Here is a 20738-nt window from a genome sequence, read left to right on the forward strand (position 1 = left end):
ATCCAGAATGGATAGAACTCATAGGACACAAGACAGGAGCACAAGTAGAGCATATAACCCATTGAACCTGCTTCTCCAATCAATACAACCATGGCTGACCTTGAGCTTCAACTCCACTTATACCCATTCCCCCAATCTCTCGATTCCCTGAAAGACCAAAAACTGTCTCTTTTAACTGTAAATATAATCAACAACAAAACTCTAAAATAACATTGGGAAGTCCATTAAAATGCTCATGAAACCATCAAAATAATCATTCAATTAAAACAATTGTTTCACTTTGCAGCTCATAAACTGTCAAACACATAACTATTCAAACTCCACTTGAAAACAATTATTCCCCTTCTCATAAATCTGTCAAAATAAACAATCAACTATGAAGAAACAGTAAACGGTCATAAAACTATCAGAAAGCTCACAGCTCCTTTGATAGCTGTCTAACCGCCCCCAGACAGGGACGGTTAGACACCTTTATTTACTGTCCAATCCATTAGTGGATGTTTTAACTCAGCAAACCAATCGTAGAGAGATTCCACTGCACAATTTATAAACAATCCCTGTGGAGTTGAATAAACTTGAGCCTTTAAAGTTGTCTGAAAAAAATGGCCAGCCATTTGGTCAGTTTCTTTTCAAAAGAAAAACTATTTTCTAGGCTTCAAATCAGCATGAAAATCAAAGCATGGGATGTAGATTACAATATCTGATTCTCATTGAATGCATAAGAGCCCTTTGTCCACTGCAGGAAGTACTCTAATCTATCTGAACCCTTACACAATGCTGGCATCTTGAGGGGAATTGCTTGATAGAGCAGACGCAGCACGGTTTCGTTAAAGGGAAGTCGTGTCTGACAAATTTATTGGAGTTCTATGAGGATGTGTCTAGGGCGGTGGATAGAGGAGAGTCGATGGATGTGGTCTTTCTTGATTTTCAGAAGGCGTTTGACAAGGTACCTCACAAGAGGTTATTGCAGAAGGTAAGGGGGCATGGAGTTGGGGGTAGGGTGTTAGCGTGGATAGAGGATTGGTTGTCAAATAGGAGGCAGAGAGTGGTGGTTAATGGGTGCTATTCGGATTGGCGGTTGGTGACTAGTGGGGTGCCCCAGGGGTCGGTGCTGGGGCCTCAGCTATTTACCATTTATATAGATGATCTGGAGGAGGGAACCGTGTGTATGGTGTCGAAATTTGTTGATGACACCAAGATTGGTGGAACGGCAAATTGCGCAGAGGGTGTGGAGAGTCTGCAGAAGGATCTAGATAGGCTGGGCGAATGGGCCAGGAACTGGCAAATGGAATTTAATGTTGGCAAGTGCGAGGTGGTCCACTTTGGTAGGAATAATGGTAGGAAGGACTATTACTTACGTGGCGAAAAACTGCAGCAGGCGACGGTGCAAAGGGACCTTGTGCATGAGTCGCAAAAACCCAGCCTGCAGGTGCAGCAGGTGGTCAGGAAGGCAAATGGGATGCTGGCCTTTATAGCGAGGGGGATTGAATATAAAAGTAGGGAGGTCTTGCTGCAGCTGTATAGGGCATTGGTGAGGCCGCAGCTGGAGTACTGTGTGCAGTTTTGGTCACCGCACTTACGCAAGGATATTTTGGCCTTGGAGGGGGTGCAGAGGAGGTTTACTAGGCTGATACCGGAGTTGAGGGGGTTGAGCTATGAGGAGAGGCTGAATAAACTAGGCTTGTACTCATTAGAGTTTAGAAGAATGAGGGGAGATCTCATTGAGACGTATAAGATGATGAATGGGATGGATAGGATAGAGGTGGAGAGACTCTTCCCGCTCAGAAAGGATAATAGGACTAGGGGGCACAGCCTCAAGATAAAGGGGGGGCGGTTTAGAACGGAGTTGAGGAGGAACTTCTTCACTCAAAGGGTGGTGAATCTCTGGAATTCTCTGCCCGTTGAAGTGGTGGAGGCTGCCTCGCTAAATATTTTTAAGACGCGGGTTGATGGGTTTTTGATAAGAGAGGGGATTAAGGGTTATGGAGAGAGGGCGGGAAAGTGGAACTGAGCCACGACAGATCAGCCATGATCTTATTGAATGGCGGGGCAGGCTCGAAGGGCTAGATGGCCTACTCCTGCTCCTATTTCTTATGTTCTTATGTTCTTATGTAGGAAAGGCTATTTCACTGATTTCAATACTTTAAAGTGTTTACTTCTGTTTTACATGATTAATCTGGTAAAATTAATAAGTATTGTGGTATTATTTGGGTCACGGTTGTTTTATACTACTGTATATATTTATATTTATAGAAGTCTGGTTATTTACCTGACCCCAGATTGTTAAATTAATATGATGGGAGCTTCAGCAGAAAATAAGAAATAGCTGCGTTATGAATACACCTTCCAGCTCCTCTTCAGCGTGTTTTCCTGTGGCGGAGGTGGTTTGCCATTGGCCGCCAGTGAACTCCCAGTCTCGCTGAAGTCTGCAGCTTCTTGCTTGGCTTGCCTGTCCCACCGCCACGAAGGGTGGGAAAATCCCCACAAAAACAGTCTTTTTTTCCTCTCTGGCCCTCTCCACAATGTCTATCTGGCAGCTGTGGATATTTTTGTTTGAAAGGGCACCTTAAGCTCGAAGCTGCTCCTCTCTCCCTCACCTGTGTTTAATCAGCCGCAACAGCTGCAAACATCAGCTATGTTTCCCACCAAACCGAGAGCTGGAACATTAAGTCATGGAGATTTTAACTAGGGCAGCATTCAAGGCAACATCTAATGCTGGCTGGCTGGCACTGAGTGAAGCTGGGGAGAGATAGGGTGACAATAGGGTCTGGTGGGTGAGATAGGCCGGGGTAACAGAGGACCAGCCTTGCATGTAGAGACTGGGAAAGCAGTCTCCTTCCTTGTCGCACCACGGAGGGAAGTTCAACACTTAAATTTTCCACCATTCTTTTTACTATGAAAACAGTTACAAGTCATTGGACTTTCATTTGCAAATATCACTGAGCCTGTATCAAACAGGCACCTAGACCACTTCAGAAAGGACCAGTTAAGGTAGTGGCATGGAGTGAAAATGTGTAAATTCCCAGAAGTGATTTGAACTATGCAATCATTGCTCGGAAAGATGGTTTAAAATTGTCCCCTTTTTTTCTGTCTTCAGGTTAAATCATGTGACTTGAAAAAATATAATTTATGGGGTATGTAGTTAGGCCAGCATTTATTGCCCATCACAATGGTGATGGTGGTGAGCTGCCTTTCTGAATTAACAAAGAACAATTTAGCATAGCCAATCCAACTAATTGGCTCATCTTTTATGTTGTGTTCAATTCCTCTCATAATGAAGGATAACATTCCATTATCCTTTGTGATTACATACTGTACCTGCATACCAACTTTTTGCGACTCATGCACGAGAACATCTAGATCCCTCTGCATCTCAGAATTCTGCAATTTTTCTCTATTTAAGTAATACTCTGCTTTTTTTATTCACCCTGCCAAAGTGAACAACTTCACATCTTCCCATATTACACACCATTTGGCAGATTTTTGGCACTTACTCAACCTATCTATACGTCTGCTAATTCCTTATGTCTTCACAATGTGCTTTTCTATCTTTGTATCATCTGCAGATGTATCTACCGTGCCTTTGCTCCCCTCATCTAAGTCACTGATGCAGTTAGTGTACTTATCATGTGACAAGAAGGGGGTTCTGCCATTCAAATCCCTTACGCCCAGTTTAAGGACCAACTTTGGGCTAATGAATTGGTCTTCGGTCTCCAGTTGGTAGACACCAGAACTGTTGCTGTTAGAGTCATAGAGATATATAACACAGAAACAGGCCCTTTTGGCCTAACTCGTCCACGCTCACCAGGTTTCCAAACCTGAACCAATCCCATTTGCTTGTGTATGGCCCATATCCCTCTAAATCTTCCCTATCCACGTACTTGTCCAAATGTCTTTTGCCTCTCAAGTCCCTTTTAAATTCCCCCTCAAGTCCCTTTTAAATTGCCTCTCAAGATCCCCTCTCACCTTAAACCTATGCCCTCTAGTTTTGGACACCCATACCCTGGTAAAAAGACCTTGGGTATTCACCTTAGCCATGGCCTTCATAATTTTATGAACCTCAATAAGGTCGCCCCTCATCCTAGTTTAAAATGAAAACCTTACTTAGGAATTCCTTACTATCTTGAGGAATATATCCTGGTGGCAGAAACATCTTGAATTTCCCTCCTGATGCCATTTATTGCCATTTCAACATCCTTCCTGCCTCCAGACCTATCTCAATGGGTTGAATGGCCTCTTCTGCGCTGTAGGGATTCTATGGTTTCTAAACAGCTGATAAAATTCCCACCATCATATCTACAAATTAGAAAATGCAGAAGCAAACCATTTTGATCTTTAAATATTCAAATGGAAATGGCTGATCAAAGATCCTTCCTTTACTTTTCTACAAATACTGACAAATATAATGCTAAATTGCAATTGCCCAATTGCTGCAAAAAGTGAATACCTCTGATTAACCACAGTACAAAGTAGACAGGTGTGTATGCTTTATACAGACCACAGTTCTATTTATATGAATGCTAGCAAACAAAGTGATCTGGGTCAAAGTTAGCTACCAAACACAATTCTAAGTAAAATATGATGTTGGCAGTAACAAATACAATGAAGTGCAAGAGACTTACCGGCAGTGCAGAAAACGCAATAAAGAATAAACATCCCAAAGCCAAGTGAAAATGCCCAAAACACAGTCAGGTGGATTGGTTCATTGCTGAAAACCTGCATTTTTCTAGGCAGTTTCTTTACATAGAACATAGAACATTACAGCTCCGTACAGGCCCTTTGGCCCTCGATGTTGCGCCGACCAGTGGAACGAATCTAATGACCCTCTAACCTAAACTATTCCAATGTTATCCATATGCCTATCCATTGACCATTTGAACGCCCTTAAAGTTGGCGAGTCCACAACTGCTGCAGGCAGGGCATTCCACGCCCTTACTACCCTCTGAGTAAAGAACCTACATCTGACATCCGTCCTATAATTACCACCCCTCAGTTTAAAGCTATGTCCCCTCGTTAGCCATCACCATCCGAGGAAAAAGGCTCTCACTGTCCATCCTATCTAACCCTCTGATCATCTTGTATGCCTCAATTAGGTCACCTCTTAACCTTCTTCTCTCTAACGAAAATAACCTCAAGTCCCTCAGCCTTTCCTCATAAGACCTTCCCACCATACCAGGCAACATCCTGGTAAACCTCCTCAGCACCCTTTCCAGTGCTTCCACATCTTTCTTATAATGAGGTGACCAGAACTAGACGCAATACTCCAAGTGCGGCCGCACCGGAGTTTTGTACAGTTGCAACATGATCTCACGGCTCCAAAATTCAATCCCTCTACTAATAAAAGCTAACACACCGTACGCCTTCTTAACAACCTTATCAACCTGGGTGCCAACTTTCAGGGATCTATGCACATGTACTCCGAGATTTCTCTGCTCGTTGACACTACCAAGAGACCTTCCATTAGCCCTATATTCTGTACTCCTATTACTCTTTCCAAAGTGAATCACCTCACACTTTTCCGCATTAAACTCCATTTGCCACCTCTCAGCCCAGCTCTGCAGCTTATCTATGTCCCTCTGCAAACTATACCATCCATCCTCACTGTCTATAAATCCTCCGACTTTGGTGTCGTCAGCAAATTTACTAACCCATTCTTCTACACCCTCATCTAGGTCATTTATAAAAATGACAAACAGCAGTGGCCCCAAAACAGATCCCTGAGGCACACCACTAGTAACTGAACTCCAGGTTGAATATTTCCCATCAACCACCACCCTCTGTCTTCTATCAGCTAGCCAATGCCTGATCCAAACTACTAAATCACCCTCACCTTTAGTTGCTTGTTTTCATGCGGATATGCTGCAAGACCAGAATGAACTTTGGTCTCCTGCAGTGAATGAACCTTTGGAATCTGAAAGATGGATTATAGGGAATAAGGCCCCATTGTCAATTATGTCAGTCATAACTTTATAAGCAAATATCCAATCTTCCACAGTGTAACTGTAAAACAGCTACCTTCATTTCATAGTAGATCGCCATTTGCACAGATCTTTCGATATGCATAGTGCATTTCAAACTATAAGAAGCAATTCTAACTTTCTCCAACTGACGTGAATAGGATGGAAATGGCAAAAAATTGAGACACTGTTCTTAGAGCTCTCTTCCCACTCCAATCCCAAAACCATTGTCATCATTATTAGCGAATCTGCTTAGTTTACAATTGCAAGAACACTTTAAAAATACATTTTTGGCTGTTAACATCCTTTACTGGAATTACTTAGCTAAGGATGTGAAGAACCACTTCAGGAGGATTTATTGAAATGTATTGGACATAGCATTTGCATTTCTATAAAAACTACCTCTCCAGTGGTCACAGAGAGTCGGCAAGGACAGTGGTTATATGGAAATATGATCTGCCTATTTAATTAGGAAGGATAATCTTCTCATTCAGGGGATTAATGGTCAAACAATTATAGCATCTACCTTTTTTGTTATTCATTCGTGGGACATGGGTGTCGCTGCTGGCCAGCATTCACTGCCCGTCCTTAGTTGTCCTTGAAAAAGTGGCAGTGAGCTGCCTTCTTGAATCACTGCAGACCTAGTTCTGTGGGTTGACCCACAATGCCATTAGGGACGGAATTCCAGGATTTTGGGCCAGCGATTGCGAAGGAACAGTGATATATTTCCATGTTAGTATGGTGAGTGGCTTGGAGGGGAACTTGCAACTGGTGGTGTTCCCATTTGTCTGCTGCCCTTGTCCTTCTAGATGGAAGTGGTTGTGGGTTTGGAAGGTGCTGTCTAAGGATCTTTGGTGAATTGCTGCAATGCATCTTGTAGATAATGCACACTGCTCCTTCTGAGCGTTAGTGGTGGAGGGATTGATGTAGATGTGGTGCCAATCAAGTGGGCTGCTTTTTCCTGAATGGTGTCAAGCTTCTTGAGTGTTGTTGGAACTGCACTCATCCAAGCAAGTGGGAAGGATTCCATCACGCTTCTGACTTGTACCTTGTAGATAATGCATAGGCTCTGGGCAGTCAGAAGGTGAGTTACTCGCTACAGTATTTCTAGCCTCTGACCTGCTCTTGTAGCCACTGTGTTTATGTGGTGAGTCTGGTTGGGTTTCTGGTCAATGGTAACCCCCAAGAATGTTGACAGTGGAGGATTCAGTGATGGTTACTCCATTTAATTTCAAGGGGCGGTGGTTAGAGTGTCTCTTATTGGTGATGGTCATTGCCTGGCATTTGTGTGGCACAGATATTACTTGCCACTTGTCAGCCCAAGCCTGAATTTTGTCCATATCTTGTTGCATTTGAACATGGACTGCTTCAGTATCTGAGGAATTGTGAATGGTGCTGAACATCGTGCAATCATCAGTGAACATCCCCACTTCTGACCTTATGATGGAGGGAAGGTCATTGATGAAAAAGCTAAAGATTGTTGGGTCTAGGACACTACCCCTGCAGAGATGTCATGAAGCTGAGATGACTGATCTCTCACAATCACAACCATCTTCCTATGTGCCAGGTATGGCTCCAACTAGCGGAGAGTTTGCCCCCTGATACCCATTGATTCCAGCTTCACCAGGGCTCCTTGATGCCAAATGCGGCCTTGATGTCAAGGACTGTCCCTCTCACCTCACCTCTGGAATTCAGCTCTTTTGCCCATGTTTGAACCAAGGCTGTAATGAGGTCAGGAGCTGAGTGACCCTGGCGAAACCCAAACTGGGCATTGCTGAGCAGGTTATTGCTGAGCAGATGCTGCTTGATAGCAGTGTTGATGACCCCTTCCATCACTTTACTGATAATCGATGGGCTCTAATTGGCCAGGTTGGATTTGTCCTTTTTTTTGTGTACAGGACATATCCGGGCAATTTTCCACATTGTTGGGTAGGTACCAGTGTTATAACTGTACTGGAAGAGCTTAGCTAGGGCATTCTCCATTAGCCTCAGGCGCAATCTTCCGAGTCTCGGGTGGGCGTGCTGGTAAAATTACAGTTTCAAACTCCAGCATACAGATGGTGAATTTTCCATCAACCAGAACCTCAGGTGCAAAATTAGTTGACTTCTGGAAGAGACCAAATATGGATTAGGAGAAATTGTTTCTGGCAATTATAGTTACGTGGTCTTCGATTCAACTCCTGGAATATAAAGAAATTGGAAAGTTTTCTGCTGCAGCCACAGTAACTGGCCAAGAACTCATAAAACAGTGAATTCTCAAGTTTTTATCTTCAAGCATTGAACTTTAATTTGGCCAAGAAACCAATGATCTGCAATCTAACTTGTAAATTTTGCCTGTGCGTGTGTGAATGTGGATCATAAAAGTTCAAGATGGGCATGTTTATCATTTTAAAATATTTTGCTATTTTTTCCTGGGTATGTTTTTAACTCAAGATAAGAGTCAATATTACCCTTCCTTATGTAGCCATAACACATCCTAAGATGCTATAGAAATGCAAGTTCTTTCTTTTTGCTTTAATTACTCTTCCTGCCTACGTTGGTGTCTTTTCCATAGAATCCCGACAATGCAGAAGGTGGCCATTCAGCCAATCAAGTCTGCACTGACTCTCTGAAAAAGCATCTTCACCTGTGATCAGTGGTGTTTCCTGCTCTCACCTTCAACTGGCACATTTAATCAATTTTGCTTCCAATTTTCACTCTTTTCTCGCCTTCACATGGTCTGCCTCAGATTCTATCCTTCCCTTCTCTGCCACTATTTCTGCAGATTGGCTATCAACCAATATTCAAAGAAAAGCCTTTCGCTATCCCATAACTTAGTTTCTGGAAGGTCTCTATTCCATTATCCCAATTTTTACATTTTCATTACATCTGTTCTCATGTTACAACTTTTGATACTAACACTTCCAATATGTCTTCCTTTTCCTTCAACCAAGTATTCCCCCTGTCTTTGTTGATTGGGTCCAAAACCATGTCCATTTCCTTTCACACACTTTTATTCCTACTCTTCCCTTCCCTCTTAGAACCACAATAGATTTCTGTTATCCAAGTCTTCCCCCTGCCAGCTTCAATATTCAGCAGATTATCCTGGCCCATTTCTGCCAACTTAAGCATGATGCCATTTACAAAGACAGTTTCCATTCCACTTTCGGTAGTTTTGCCTTTCATTTTAATTCTCCACTTTGTTCCCATTCTGATCTTTCTATCTTCTGTCTCCAGCGGTGTCCCAGTGAGGTTCAGTGCAAGCCCAAGGAATTGTACCTCATCTTTCAATTTTAAGCCTCATTTACTCAACATTCATTTTAACAATTTTAGATTGCGATCTCTGTTCCCATTTCATTCTCTTCTTTTGCTTCATATTTTCTCACTTCTTTCTCTCCTTTTTCCTTTCCTTTGCTTACAGATGGCAACTGTTAATATCCTGCTTTTCACTCATTCCCTGGACACATCTTTTGTTATTTTGCTTGTCCCATTATCATTAACATTCCCTTTCACCTTGCATTATGAACTCTTTTGTTATTTAATTTTTCCTGCTCTTCTCCTATCACAGAACTTCTCCTTTGCTCCTTTATCTCCACCCTCTCCCCTTTCACTTGCTCAAAATCTATTGCATTTCTACTTCTCCCAGTTCTGTTCGAAGTTCATAGACCTGAAATGTTGGACAGAATTGTGCTGGCAGCGGGCAGCCAGGCAAGTTGGCCACCCATTCCAAGCAGGTGGGCAACCAATTTAGATAATTAAAAGCCCCATTAAGGGTTGTTTTACGAAACTATTGACAGTTGCAGCCCTTTGCCACATGGGAAGGTTGGAGGTGGCTCCCTGCAGCAATTTGGGGACAGCATAGAAGCCTGAGGCTCCATGCCTAATACAGAGCCCAGGGGCAGGAAACGTAGTGATTGATGTGGCCTTCGCCCTTGACCATCCTGAACTTTAATTTGAGTTTGAGACCCATTTTTAAGACCATAATCAAAGTCCCAAAGCCCATGGCAAAATTTATCTTATTCACACTCCAGATTTGAGAATTTTCAATTGATTGTATTTTAATTAACCTTCTGGGCAAGCAAGCAGCAAGCTCAGCAGACTTTTGTGTCTTGTTTATACAGATGCATCTTTGCACTTGGGTTTTCCCGGGAAATTTGACTATTAAACCTCAACATTAAAATGGTACAGCTCTAAAATGATGACTTTGTACAGGTGGTCCCTTTGACCTGCCTACTGCCCATCCAAAACATCCCTTGATAAAATTCTACCCTCTATTTCCTTCACTATGTATTTGAAATGATGAAGTAGAAACCTATAGTTTCAACCTGAAAGAAGTCGGGTAACCCTTTTTGTTTCCCAAATTTTCCCCTATGTTGTTTGTCCACTTGTTGAATATATGTAGGTTGTTATAGGGCAATGCTATTTTTATAAACAAATGATCTCATTCTTAATTTGTTTAATTATCTGCATGCAAAGTAAATACCAACCGTGATCAGTTTTTGGTTTGAGCTGGTAGCAGTTGTTGTGAGACGCTTAGCGTGTTGAATGATCCATTAGAACCTGTGCTCCCTCATGATGTTTGTAGTTTTAGTGAAAATGATCCACACCTCAGCGATTCTCTCTGATGTATTCTGCCCTTGGTGCTAACAGTTTATGCATTCGCCTGTGGTTCTAGGTGGAAAGTTCTTTCAATTATTTGGAGATCAACGCAATCAATGCCATCGACTACACTCAGGTAAACACATTAATCATAATGTAGAATGTTGCTAAGTTACTCCTCACTATGAACACTGAAGGGGTTCTGAAGCACAGCAATGTGTTTGTATCAATAATAATCAAACCCTGTAAAGCACGTGACAAAAAAGCAGAAAGGTGCAAAGATAACACTTCAGATTTTTTGTCAGTCCTCAAAATGTTCAATGCATTTTATGTAAGAGTTTGCAAATACCTCCTGTACAATACACTAGTTATCACATTTTTAATCTTAACCATTAAAGTTGTGAAACATTCTCAGAAGGTGTTTACAGAAAGTTTTGGATAATTTTGCTTGCATATTTTTTTCCACGTTATCGAAGGTAGAAAGTATATTTTGTCGCTCATACTTAAAACTATCAAGGGTAATTCCTTGTTAAAATTAAATATGACATAGTAATATGATTGTAGGATGGATACAATAACCTGCTGGGTTTAGAATGTTTTACCGTAAAATGATGTTCTGAGCTGCAAGATATTGCGGCTTTTCCTACTTACTGCATTTCCTCAATCAACCAATGCACTAACCTCACATGCTTTTTGCAACATTGGCCAACTTCTTGCAGTCTGAAGTGGTGGATTTTTGAGTGCTGTTAATAAAGGAAGAGAATTTGCATGTTTCTGTTAGAAATATTGCAGTTTCCGATTCGTGTAAATAAATTAAGATGACTTAATTTGTAGAAGGTATAAAGTACTTTGAGAATACAAGAGAAGGGTTGCAATAGTCTAGACACTGTTACAAGGTAAGGGAATTCGCGTTTATCTTTAAATGTTAATGTAAAATATTATTAGGACAGATAAATTATATAGATCTCTATGTGGGCTATAACCTTGGGCGGCACGATAGTTAGCACTGCTGATTCACAGCTCCAGGGTCCTGGATTCAATTCCCGGCTCGGGTGGCTGTCTGTGTGGAGTTTGCACATTCTCCTTGTGTCTGTGTGGGTTTTCTCCGGGTGCTCCAGTTTCCTCCCACTGTCCAAAGATGTGCAGGTTAGGTTGATTGGCCATGCTAAGAAATTGCCCCTTAGTGTCCAGGGATGTGTAGATTAGAGGGATCAGTGGGTATAATATGTAGGGATATGGGGGTAGGGCCTGGGTGGGATTGTGTTCAGTGCAGACTCAATGGGCCGAAGGGCCTTCTTCTGCACTGTAGGGTTCTATGATTTGATGATTCATGCAACCACTGTTGCAATTTACAGGTAGCCTTGTAAACTGTCTACTGCCTTGTTTACTTCCCTACTTCATAAATATATTATATGTTTAATGCTACTGTATCATGGGATAAACCTGAATGGAAGGTAAAAGATGACAAGAGGCCCAAGCCAGGAGAAAACTGCAATTGTGTTTATTACATGAGAAGCCATCCAAAAGATTGTCCAGCTGTTGTAATAATTTTCACTTTCTTGAAGTTTCTGAAGGCAAGACTATAAAGAGATTGTGCCTTCTATGTAGATCCTGCAGTGCACAGCGGTGTGTGTAATCGTGTCTCAACAAAGCTTGGTGTAATTGCTATGAACAATATTCTGATAAACCTGATTGAACAAATTTAGAGTTTGTGCAAAGCAACAAGAAAGCTATTCAGGAAGGTAAATTGATTCTGAATTAAAAGACCCAGTAGAGTGTTTGTTGACTTGCTCTTCCTCTCTGTGGGGAAGTGTATACCCTTCCAACAACAAGACCACCAACCTTTATTTGAAATACTGATGATGAAGGTTGATTTTTGTTCCAAGAACTCAAATGACATTGTTACCCACAGGACTAAACTTTGCACATTATGGATGCCACAAGAATTTTAATCTTAAATTACATTCCATTTTTAATCATATTTTATCTAATACAAGTGGCTTTTTCAGTGAAAAAAGTAACAGTGAAGGATCATGGACTGTTGGAAGTTTCTGTAATTTTTATGTTAGCTTCTTTCAAAAAATATTCTTTTATAGGATGTGAATATTGCTGACAAGGCTAATATTTACTCCCCATCCCTAATTGTCCTTGAGAAAGTGGTAGTGAGCCTCTGCCTTGTACTGCTGTAGTCCATATGATGTAGGTACACCCACAGTGCTGGTAGGGAAGGAATTCTGGGTTTTTGATTCATTAACAGCAAAGGAACTGATACACATGAGGATCATAGAATCCTACAGTGCCATTCGACCCATCAAGTCTGCACCAGCCACAGTCCCACAAAGGCCCTATCCCCATAACCCCATGCATTTACCTCAGCTAGCCACCCCCCACACTAAGGGGAAATTTGGTACGGCCAGTCCACCTAACCATCTTTGGACTGTGGGAGTAAGCCTGAGCACCCAGAGGAAAAGGGGAGAATCTGCAAACCGCGCACAGACAGTCACCCAAGCCAGGATTCAAACCTGGGATCTTGGCTCTGTGAGTCAGCAGTGCTAACCACTGTGTCAACGTACCGATGGAATAATTGTCTTGTGGTCATAAGGTAGAATTATATAAGAATTAGAGGTTTAGTAGATTTAATATAGTTTTACTTTCATTGCCATGAAGCAAATATTAAAATTCCAATTATGTTTCAGAAATAATTAAACATATGATATTGACTTAGAATGGACACTAGGAAATAGATAAGAATATACATTGGAGAACTGTTACATATGTATTCATCCAAAAGATGGACTGGACAAATATGCACAAGATGTCATTTAATATCAATAATGCTCAATATTTGCTTTTATTTTGTTCTTTCTTGGGATGCAAATAGAACTCATTTATTCCAGATATATTAAACAATGTGGAATTATAAATCAGAACAGACTTGCATAAGAACTAGGAGCATGCAATTCAGCCTCTCAAGTCTACTGATCGTTCAATATGATCATAGCTGATCTCATCTCGGCCTCAACTCCACTTCCCTGCCCATTCCCCATAACCTTTCATCCCGCTACTAATTAAAATTCTATCTATCTCCTCCATAAATTTGTTTAGTATTTCAGCATCCATTGCACTCTTAGGTAGAGAATTCCACAGGTTCACAACACTTTGAGTGAAATAATTCTTCCTCATTTCCTTTTAGCTCTGTCAGCTTTAGACTAAATTAATGGTCTCTCATTTTAGAATGCCCAGGAAGGAGAAACATCCTCCCTACATCTACCCTGTCTACAGTAGATCAAGGGTGACTCGAAGTAGCTTGAATCAACAAAAGGCTTTATTGCCAAGTAAAAAATAATATATATACAATAAGGCCAACTAGATTACAACACGGCAGCTCTACTCGACTCCCTGGCTCCAACTATGAGTCTGTCCTCAACCTGTGGTATGTACCGACCTGCCAATAAGCTCAGCCTCCTGCTGGGACAATCCATCAGGGCCTTACCACTCACGTGGCCCTTGGAAACCCATCCCCGCCACTTTAAAAGGCAATGCTACTACACTGTCAATGCCCTTTAGCATCTTATATACCTCTACTTGATCACTTCTTATTCCACTCCAGTGAGTATAGATCAATCTCTCTTCATAATGCAAGTACTTCATCATTGCAATCAATCGAGTGAACCTTCTTTGGAGCTGATATAAGTATCATGGAGCATAGTGAAGTCATAAAATTACAGAAGCTATAAGAATGGCCTGGATGGAACTGGTGTTTAGTAATTTTATCATTAGACTGCTGGCAGATCCAAAGAAGTGCCAAAATTCGTGGCCAGTCAGATCCTAAATTTCCAATTTGATATTATATGAAAACAAACACTAATGTTATAGCACAAACGTTATTGAAATGTCAACATTTAAAAATGCCATCCCAACTGAGATTAGTTAATTCAGAAGTTAACAGAGGAGGAACTGAACCAAATATCTTGGTGCACATGGCTGGATGCTTCTGATATCTTTGTTAAAGTGCTGTTCTAGAAGCTTTCAAAAATTAATGGTAATCACCCAAGACCAATTACTTAGTAGTTAAAGTATTTGCTCCAGTGGAAAGTGTCCTTTTTAAAATGCACACCAAAAATGTACATTTCTCCAGTTGAGAATTAGAAACCAACCTGTCATGTTGATCACACATATAACAGAAAATAAGTTTCATATTAAGAAAAATCATTTGCATCTTTTCTCTGTCTTGCTAATGTCCCTTCCAGTTTTCCCTTGAAACTATTAAGGTACAGTTTGAGAAATGCTTTTGACCGTCTGGTATCTTTTTACCTAGCCATGGTTTGTGTGTGATTCTTAGCAGTATCACTCAGCTATCCAACTGCAGGTGCCATCACAGCTGAGCCTGATCTTGTTCTCACATGGCATCTACACCCGTGAAGTTCCACGAGGGATTGTTGGATAACAATAGCCCTGGCTAGCTTCTTCTGTCATAGAATCACTACGGTGCAGAAGAGGCCATTCAGCCCATCAAGTCTGCACTGACTCTCCAACAGAGAATCTTATCCAAGACCCTTCTCCCAACCTATCCCTGTAACCCCACACATTTACTATCTAATCCATCTAACCTGGACATCTTGGGACACAAAGGAGCAATTTAGCACAGCCAACCCACCTAACCTGCACATCTTTGGATTTTGTGAGGAATCCGGAGCACCTGGAGGGAACCCATGCAGACAATGGAAGAATGTGTAAACTTCACATAGACAGTAAGGCAAGGCTGGAATTGAACCTAGGTCCCTAGCACTGTGAGGCGGCAGTGCTAACCAATGTGCCATCATGCTGCGCTGGTACCTAATGGTATTGGGACCAATTAAAATAGTCTGAGGGTTCCCTCGGCTGAGATCAGCAAACAGAAAGGGATAGAATTTGGAGCTTTCCTGGTTGTTACAAAGTGTGCAACATTTTGATATAAAAATACTTAATGAACAATAAATTTGCACGATTCACTTTGTGCCTTGTTTGTCATGCTGCTATTTTTGTTTTAATTACATTTTTACAGTTTGCTATCTAATTTACTTATTTCTATTTTTGTTTATATTTTAAAATGCCAGGCATTAAACAGTTTCCAACATTCATTTTTCATAGCCATCTATAAGGCTGATTGATGAATGACATTGTCACAGACTCAGTGCAGTCAAATGTCAACAATGTGCCAAGAGTAGCATCCAATGCACTCATTTATCAGTCAGGGGTCCACTGAGCTGGGCATGTATTTACACTACGCTGAACACTGAAGAGTCTTTGTTCAATATGATTTCACATTCCATGGTGATCTGTCACATTCTAGCTATTAGATTTAGATTTTCTTTTACTAGTTTTGCGGAGAGTGTGTAAATGCTCTTGTCCATACTAAACTACTCACAAATTCTATCAGCTCAGCCCATATATAGGCTGTAAATCCTTCCCCACTCCAGCTCTTTATAATGCATCATCTAGATATAGCAATTTCAGAACTCACTGATCAATGCCTGAGATAAGGAGTGAACAGGAAGAGATTAACATAGAGCATTGGATCATTTTTCCAAAGGTAATAACCATAGAATACCAATAAGTGTAATCATTTGATGCTGGAAGAAGATTGCATATCCCAGCAATTTGTCTTGTGACCCTTACCATTCTTAGTGGGATCAAGAATCTGTAATTCTGATAAAAGGATGCTGAAAGGATTTGATAATAGATTGGAACGCTGATATTCCAGGTCTTGGCCTACACCACAGTTTGCAGCAAATTTCAAAGTAGATATCTTGGATGCACCCTTGGTGGTGCGGGCAATCACTAATATCCTCTGAATCATGGGACTTTCCTGTGTAATTCAATGGAGGTCAATGTTGAGTCACAATCCTGATTTCGTCTAAATTCTGCAATCAATAGATTGCAAACTTATAGGCTGAATAATTGACGTCATAGAGAAGGGCACAGTAAGCAAAATCTTCAACTTGTAGCTGACACAAGATGAGCAGGAGAAGGTCAACAATGAGGACTCAACCAACCAGAATTTAAGGAACTATCGATGGTTTAATGTGCAAAAAGAGGTTGTTCACCAATGTGTCTGTGGTGGCTGGCTGTCTGCTAAAACAATCCAAAAATAATTCCTTTGCCCTGTTCCCTCTGAATATACCTCTAACTTTGTGTTTCCTGTCTTTTAACCAACTTTCTATTGATGATCCTACATTTCCTCTTGTATCGCAGTTGTAGATGTTTGTAACATCCTCCAGCACATCTTATTGTAGCTGCCTTCTGAAAATTTACAAACATTATATTGACTGCAGTCCCTTTATCTAAGGAATTTGGAACTTCTTAAACACCTTTTAAATTTGTCAATCGTGACCTGCATTGGTTGTCTTTGGTAACCTACTCATCTACCTGTATACATTAAGAAGGATTTAGATCTTGAAGGTAACAAGATACTGTTCAACATAAGCATAAAATAACAATTATGAAACAAGACAAGACAATTTGTGTTAAGTGAAGGTATATGTTGACTAGAAAAAGGGTCATAATGGATAAATTTAAGAAACTGTGGTGAAAATGTTTAGTTCAGTAAAAAAGAAATGACCTGTACAATATTTATCTTGTTGCACCATAAGATAATGGTCTGTCCTCATTTGGAATACAGTATCATTTTGGTCACCTAATATAAACATACGAAAATTGCAAATAATATACAGTTTTTCTTTGCGATTTAGAAAGAAAATGGAATTCTAGTCCGGACCCCCAGCATGTGCAGAGTTAATAGATTTTAGTTGTGGTGATGCTGAGGACATTACAGTTTAACCCAGCAGCCCAAAGGGAGCAGCTGAGTCGTACAGACTAGGAAAATATCAAGTTCAAACCTGGTCTCTGCTGAGTTAGCCCTAATTGACCTCAGTACCTACGCTTTAATAAATTCTGATCATTATCTGTCAGCCCTCCCTAGGAAGCTGTAGATGTATTCATAGTAGTTTCGCTTGACTGTGATCTCCCATCCACCTCGCAATGGAACAGCCTGCACTCAAAAATCTCACACATAATTAATAGCTATTGAGGTGACGTACCAGGTCCACACCGATGGGCCACAGGATGCCTGGTCCACACGAAAGAATAGCCAGCCAAGGAGTCAATACCCTGAAGGAAGGGTGGAAAATTTGCAGAGAATTTTTTTTAATGCCAAACTGATGGGCACTTTCAAGTGACATGTAATCCTGTCAAACTGCTACAACATTCAAGTTTTGTGGTTTCAAATTGTAAAGGACTAAAAAGTTGTGAAACAAAGTTCAAGATCATTGATCAGAATGACATTTATGTAGCAGTGAAACCACTAAAATGGCAACACAGACCTGTAGGTCTCAATCTAAAATGCAGCAGGAAGCTCTGAGCTCGGGTCAAAAGATTTTATCATTTACACAATGGAAAACAGACTTATGAGCTCTTGGGCAGACATGCGTCACCCTGTTTTGCATAACCACTAATTTTACTTAAAAATTCACCTCCCCTTGATCTTTGGATGATGTATCCTTGAATATGTAGTACAGGCTGCTGATTCTGTAACTTACACTCAAATTAATTTCTTCTCTAAAATAAAGTTCTCTAGGTTTACAAATGTGACAATTAATTTACACTGAGACAACAAGAGTAGAATGTTGGGGGCTGTTTTATTAAGTTGCACTTCCTTTGCTTGCTGGAGTGCATGTTGTATGCAGCTCATCATCTTCCGGCACACTCAAGCATGAATAAAATCCCAGTGTGGTCTAATTTACATTGGAGACACTAAATGCAGACTGGATGATCGCTTTGCAGAACACCTTTGGTCCATCCGCACGCAGGGCCCAGGCCTTTCTGTTGCTTGCCATATCAACGCCATCCTGTTCTCATGTCCACATGTCCATCTTTGGCATATTGCAATGTTCCAGTGAAATCCAACGCAAATTGGGGGGGCAGCACCTGAACTTCCAGTTAGGCACTTTACAGCCTTCTGGACTTGACATTGAGTTCAAAACTTTAGACTGTGAACTCCTTCCTCCACCTTAATCCCATTTTTTATTTCTAGAAATTTATTTTTATTTCTTCATCCTTTTTTTAAAATCCCACTTTCCTTTTTATTCCTTCCCAGTGTCCCCCTCTCCACTATCCCACGAGGGCCTGTTAACTCTTTGAGGTTGATCTTTGACACACTGCTTACCTTTGTTCTGCCATTAACACATTCTGATCTCTTAATGTGACACTATCTGCACCCTTCTTAGTCATTTACATTCCCGTTGTCTCTTTGTCCATGACATCTTTGTCAATCTTTCCCTGGACTCCACCTATGGTGGCCCTATAGTCAGTCAGTCCCTACTGCTCCATACTGCACTCCCCCCCTGCCCAAACACACACACGCACACACACACGCACACACACACACCTCACAGCAGTATAAATCTCACCCTGTTTCCAGTTTTCTTCAGCTCCGACAAAAGGTCATCCAAACTCAACGTTAGCTCCATTCTATCTCCACAGATGCTGTCAGACCTTTTGAGATTTTCCAGCATTTTCTGTTTTTGTTTCAGATTCCAGCATCCACAGTAAGTTGCTTTGATCTTGTGTGTAAAATCAACTCTTATCAGTCTCTTTTGGAGATGGATGACTCAGCATTAAACAAGAGACGTTTACTATTGATTCCCGCTCGCTTGAGAGCATTTTGTATTCTACTTTCACCAGGCAATTTTAAGATATTGGAATTTTCTTTAAATTCCTCTTTCCCCATTTAAGTCTTATCTCTTGAGGGTGTTGACTCCTTGCTCGTGTTTGGTCCATTTGGGCCCATCCACAGATCACTAGCTTGCCCAAGTGGCCACAGTTCTGAGAGTTCAGTCAGTGAATGTTCAATGGTATTTAACCTCTGGTGGTACTGCAGCCAGGTCTAATCCCATTGATACCCAGACATATGAATCTTCTAGCAGGAACAACAGGATATCATTTAAGTTTGGGAAATCTTGACCTTTTGTTATTTTTCAGCTCAAGGGCAGTGTAGCATCATACTTATTTCCATATAGACGCAATAAGCTATCTCAACATAGCCTCACAAATGCACCCAGACCTTCCTGTCCTATATTGTTCAGTTACCTAGCTGTCATGTAAGGCCTCACGTCAGCTAAATTGACATGTTTTAGATTAAGCATAGGCAAGGAACATAAATTAATTAATGGCAATATCTTCTCAAAACAGGATGAAAAGTATTTTTAGCCCAGTTTCAGAGTGTTAAATATTCTATGGACTTGTTTGTTTCAATTCTTCAAAAAACACATATGGCAATTTTTCCACCATGTCTAAAATTACAGATGTATAGTCAATGTATTATTGTGCTCGGGTGCCACTGTTCAAGGAATGTGTTGGTCCCTTGGTAGCCCTGTGAGTTTACTCATTGCGTAACTGAGCAATTTATATGAGGATGATTTTAGTCATTCCTCACTGATATTAGCCAGGGCAGCAGTAGGGATGTTATAATTTACCTGTGTTGAGAGAGAAAAATTGACCCATGCACCATTCCTGATTGTTCCCCAGCCAACCATCCAGCAGGACCCATTGATGTTAGGGGAGCTAGAGGTGGGTTTGTCTGTAATGGGCCTTCACAGTCAAATGCACTATCAATGATGATTCCCAAGGATCACTCAGGAATGATGATTACTTGAACAAGACATTCAATGACTGTTGATCCAAGAAACAGCAAGGAGCCAGTGGCTTCAGAAGAGGGGAAAAAAGTGGAGAATAATCAGTGAAAGAAATCTGCGGCCTTATATTACTCAGGCAATAGCATATATGATGACATTTTGCATTTCTGTCATTGAGGGTTTATCATCTGAACCAAAATCAAGGACATACCATGGCTAAGTCTGGACAAATCTAAACCACGCAACTCTGTCAGTTACATGTTTACCCTTTGTTTCCAGAAGGCGTTTGATAAGGTGCCTCACAAAAGGTTGCTGCAAAAGGTTAGGGTGCACGGAGTTGGGGGTAAGGTGTTAGCATGGATAGAGGATTAGTTGTCGAATAGGAAGCAGAGAGTTGGAATCAATGGGTGCTATTCTGGTTGGCAGTTGGTGACTAGTGGAGTGCCACAGGGATCAGTGCTGGGACCTCAACTGTTTACCATTTACATAGATGATCTGGAGGAGGGGGTTGAGTGTAGGGTGACGGAATTTG

General features: G+C 41.1%; 1 protein-coding gene across 3 annotated transcripts in view; it reads left to right on the plus strand.

Annotated features, from left to right (window-relative positions):
• The window catches only part of carmil2 (capping protein regulator and myosin 1 linker 2), a 151638-nt gene that overhangs the window by 17968 nt on the left and 112932 nt on the right, over positions 1 to 20738 (plus strand). For all 3 annotated transcript variants that reach the window (XM_080187061.1, XM_080187062.1, XM_080187063.1), the window contains exon 4: positions 10612 to 10671. In XM_080187061.1, the coding sequence (XP_080043187.1) occupies positions 10612 to 10671 (60 nt within the window). The remainder of the gene's footprint in view (positions 1 to 10611; positions 10672 to 20738) is intronic.

This window comes from Carcharhinus amblyrhynchos, chromosome 4, assembly GCF_965287045.1.
Source record: "Carcharhinus amblyrhynchos chromosome 4, sCarAmb.v2.hapA, whole genome shotgun sequence".
NCBI lineage: Eukaryota > Metazoa > Chordata > Chondrichthyes > Carcharhiniformes > Carcharhinidae > Carcharhinus > Carcharhinus amblyrhynchos.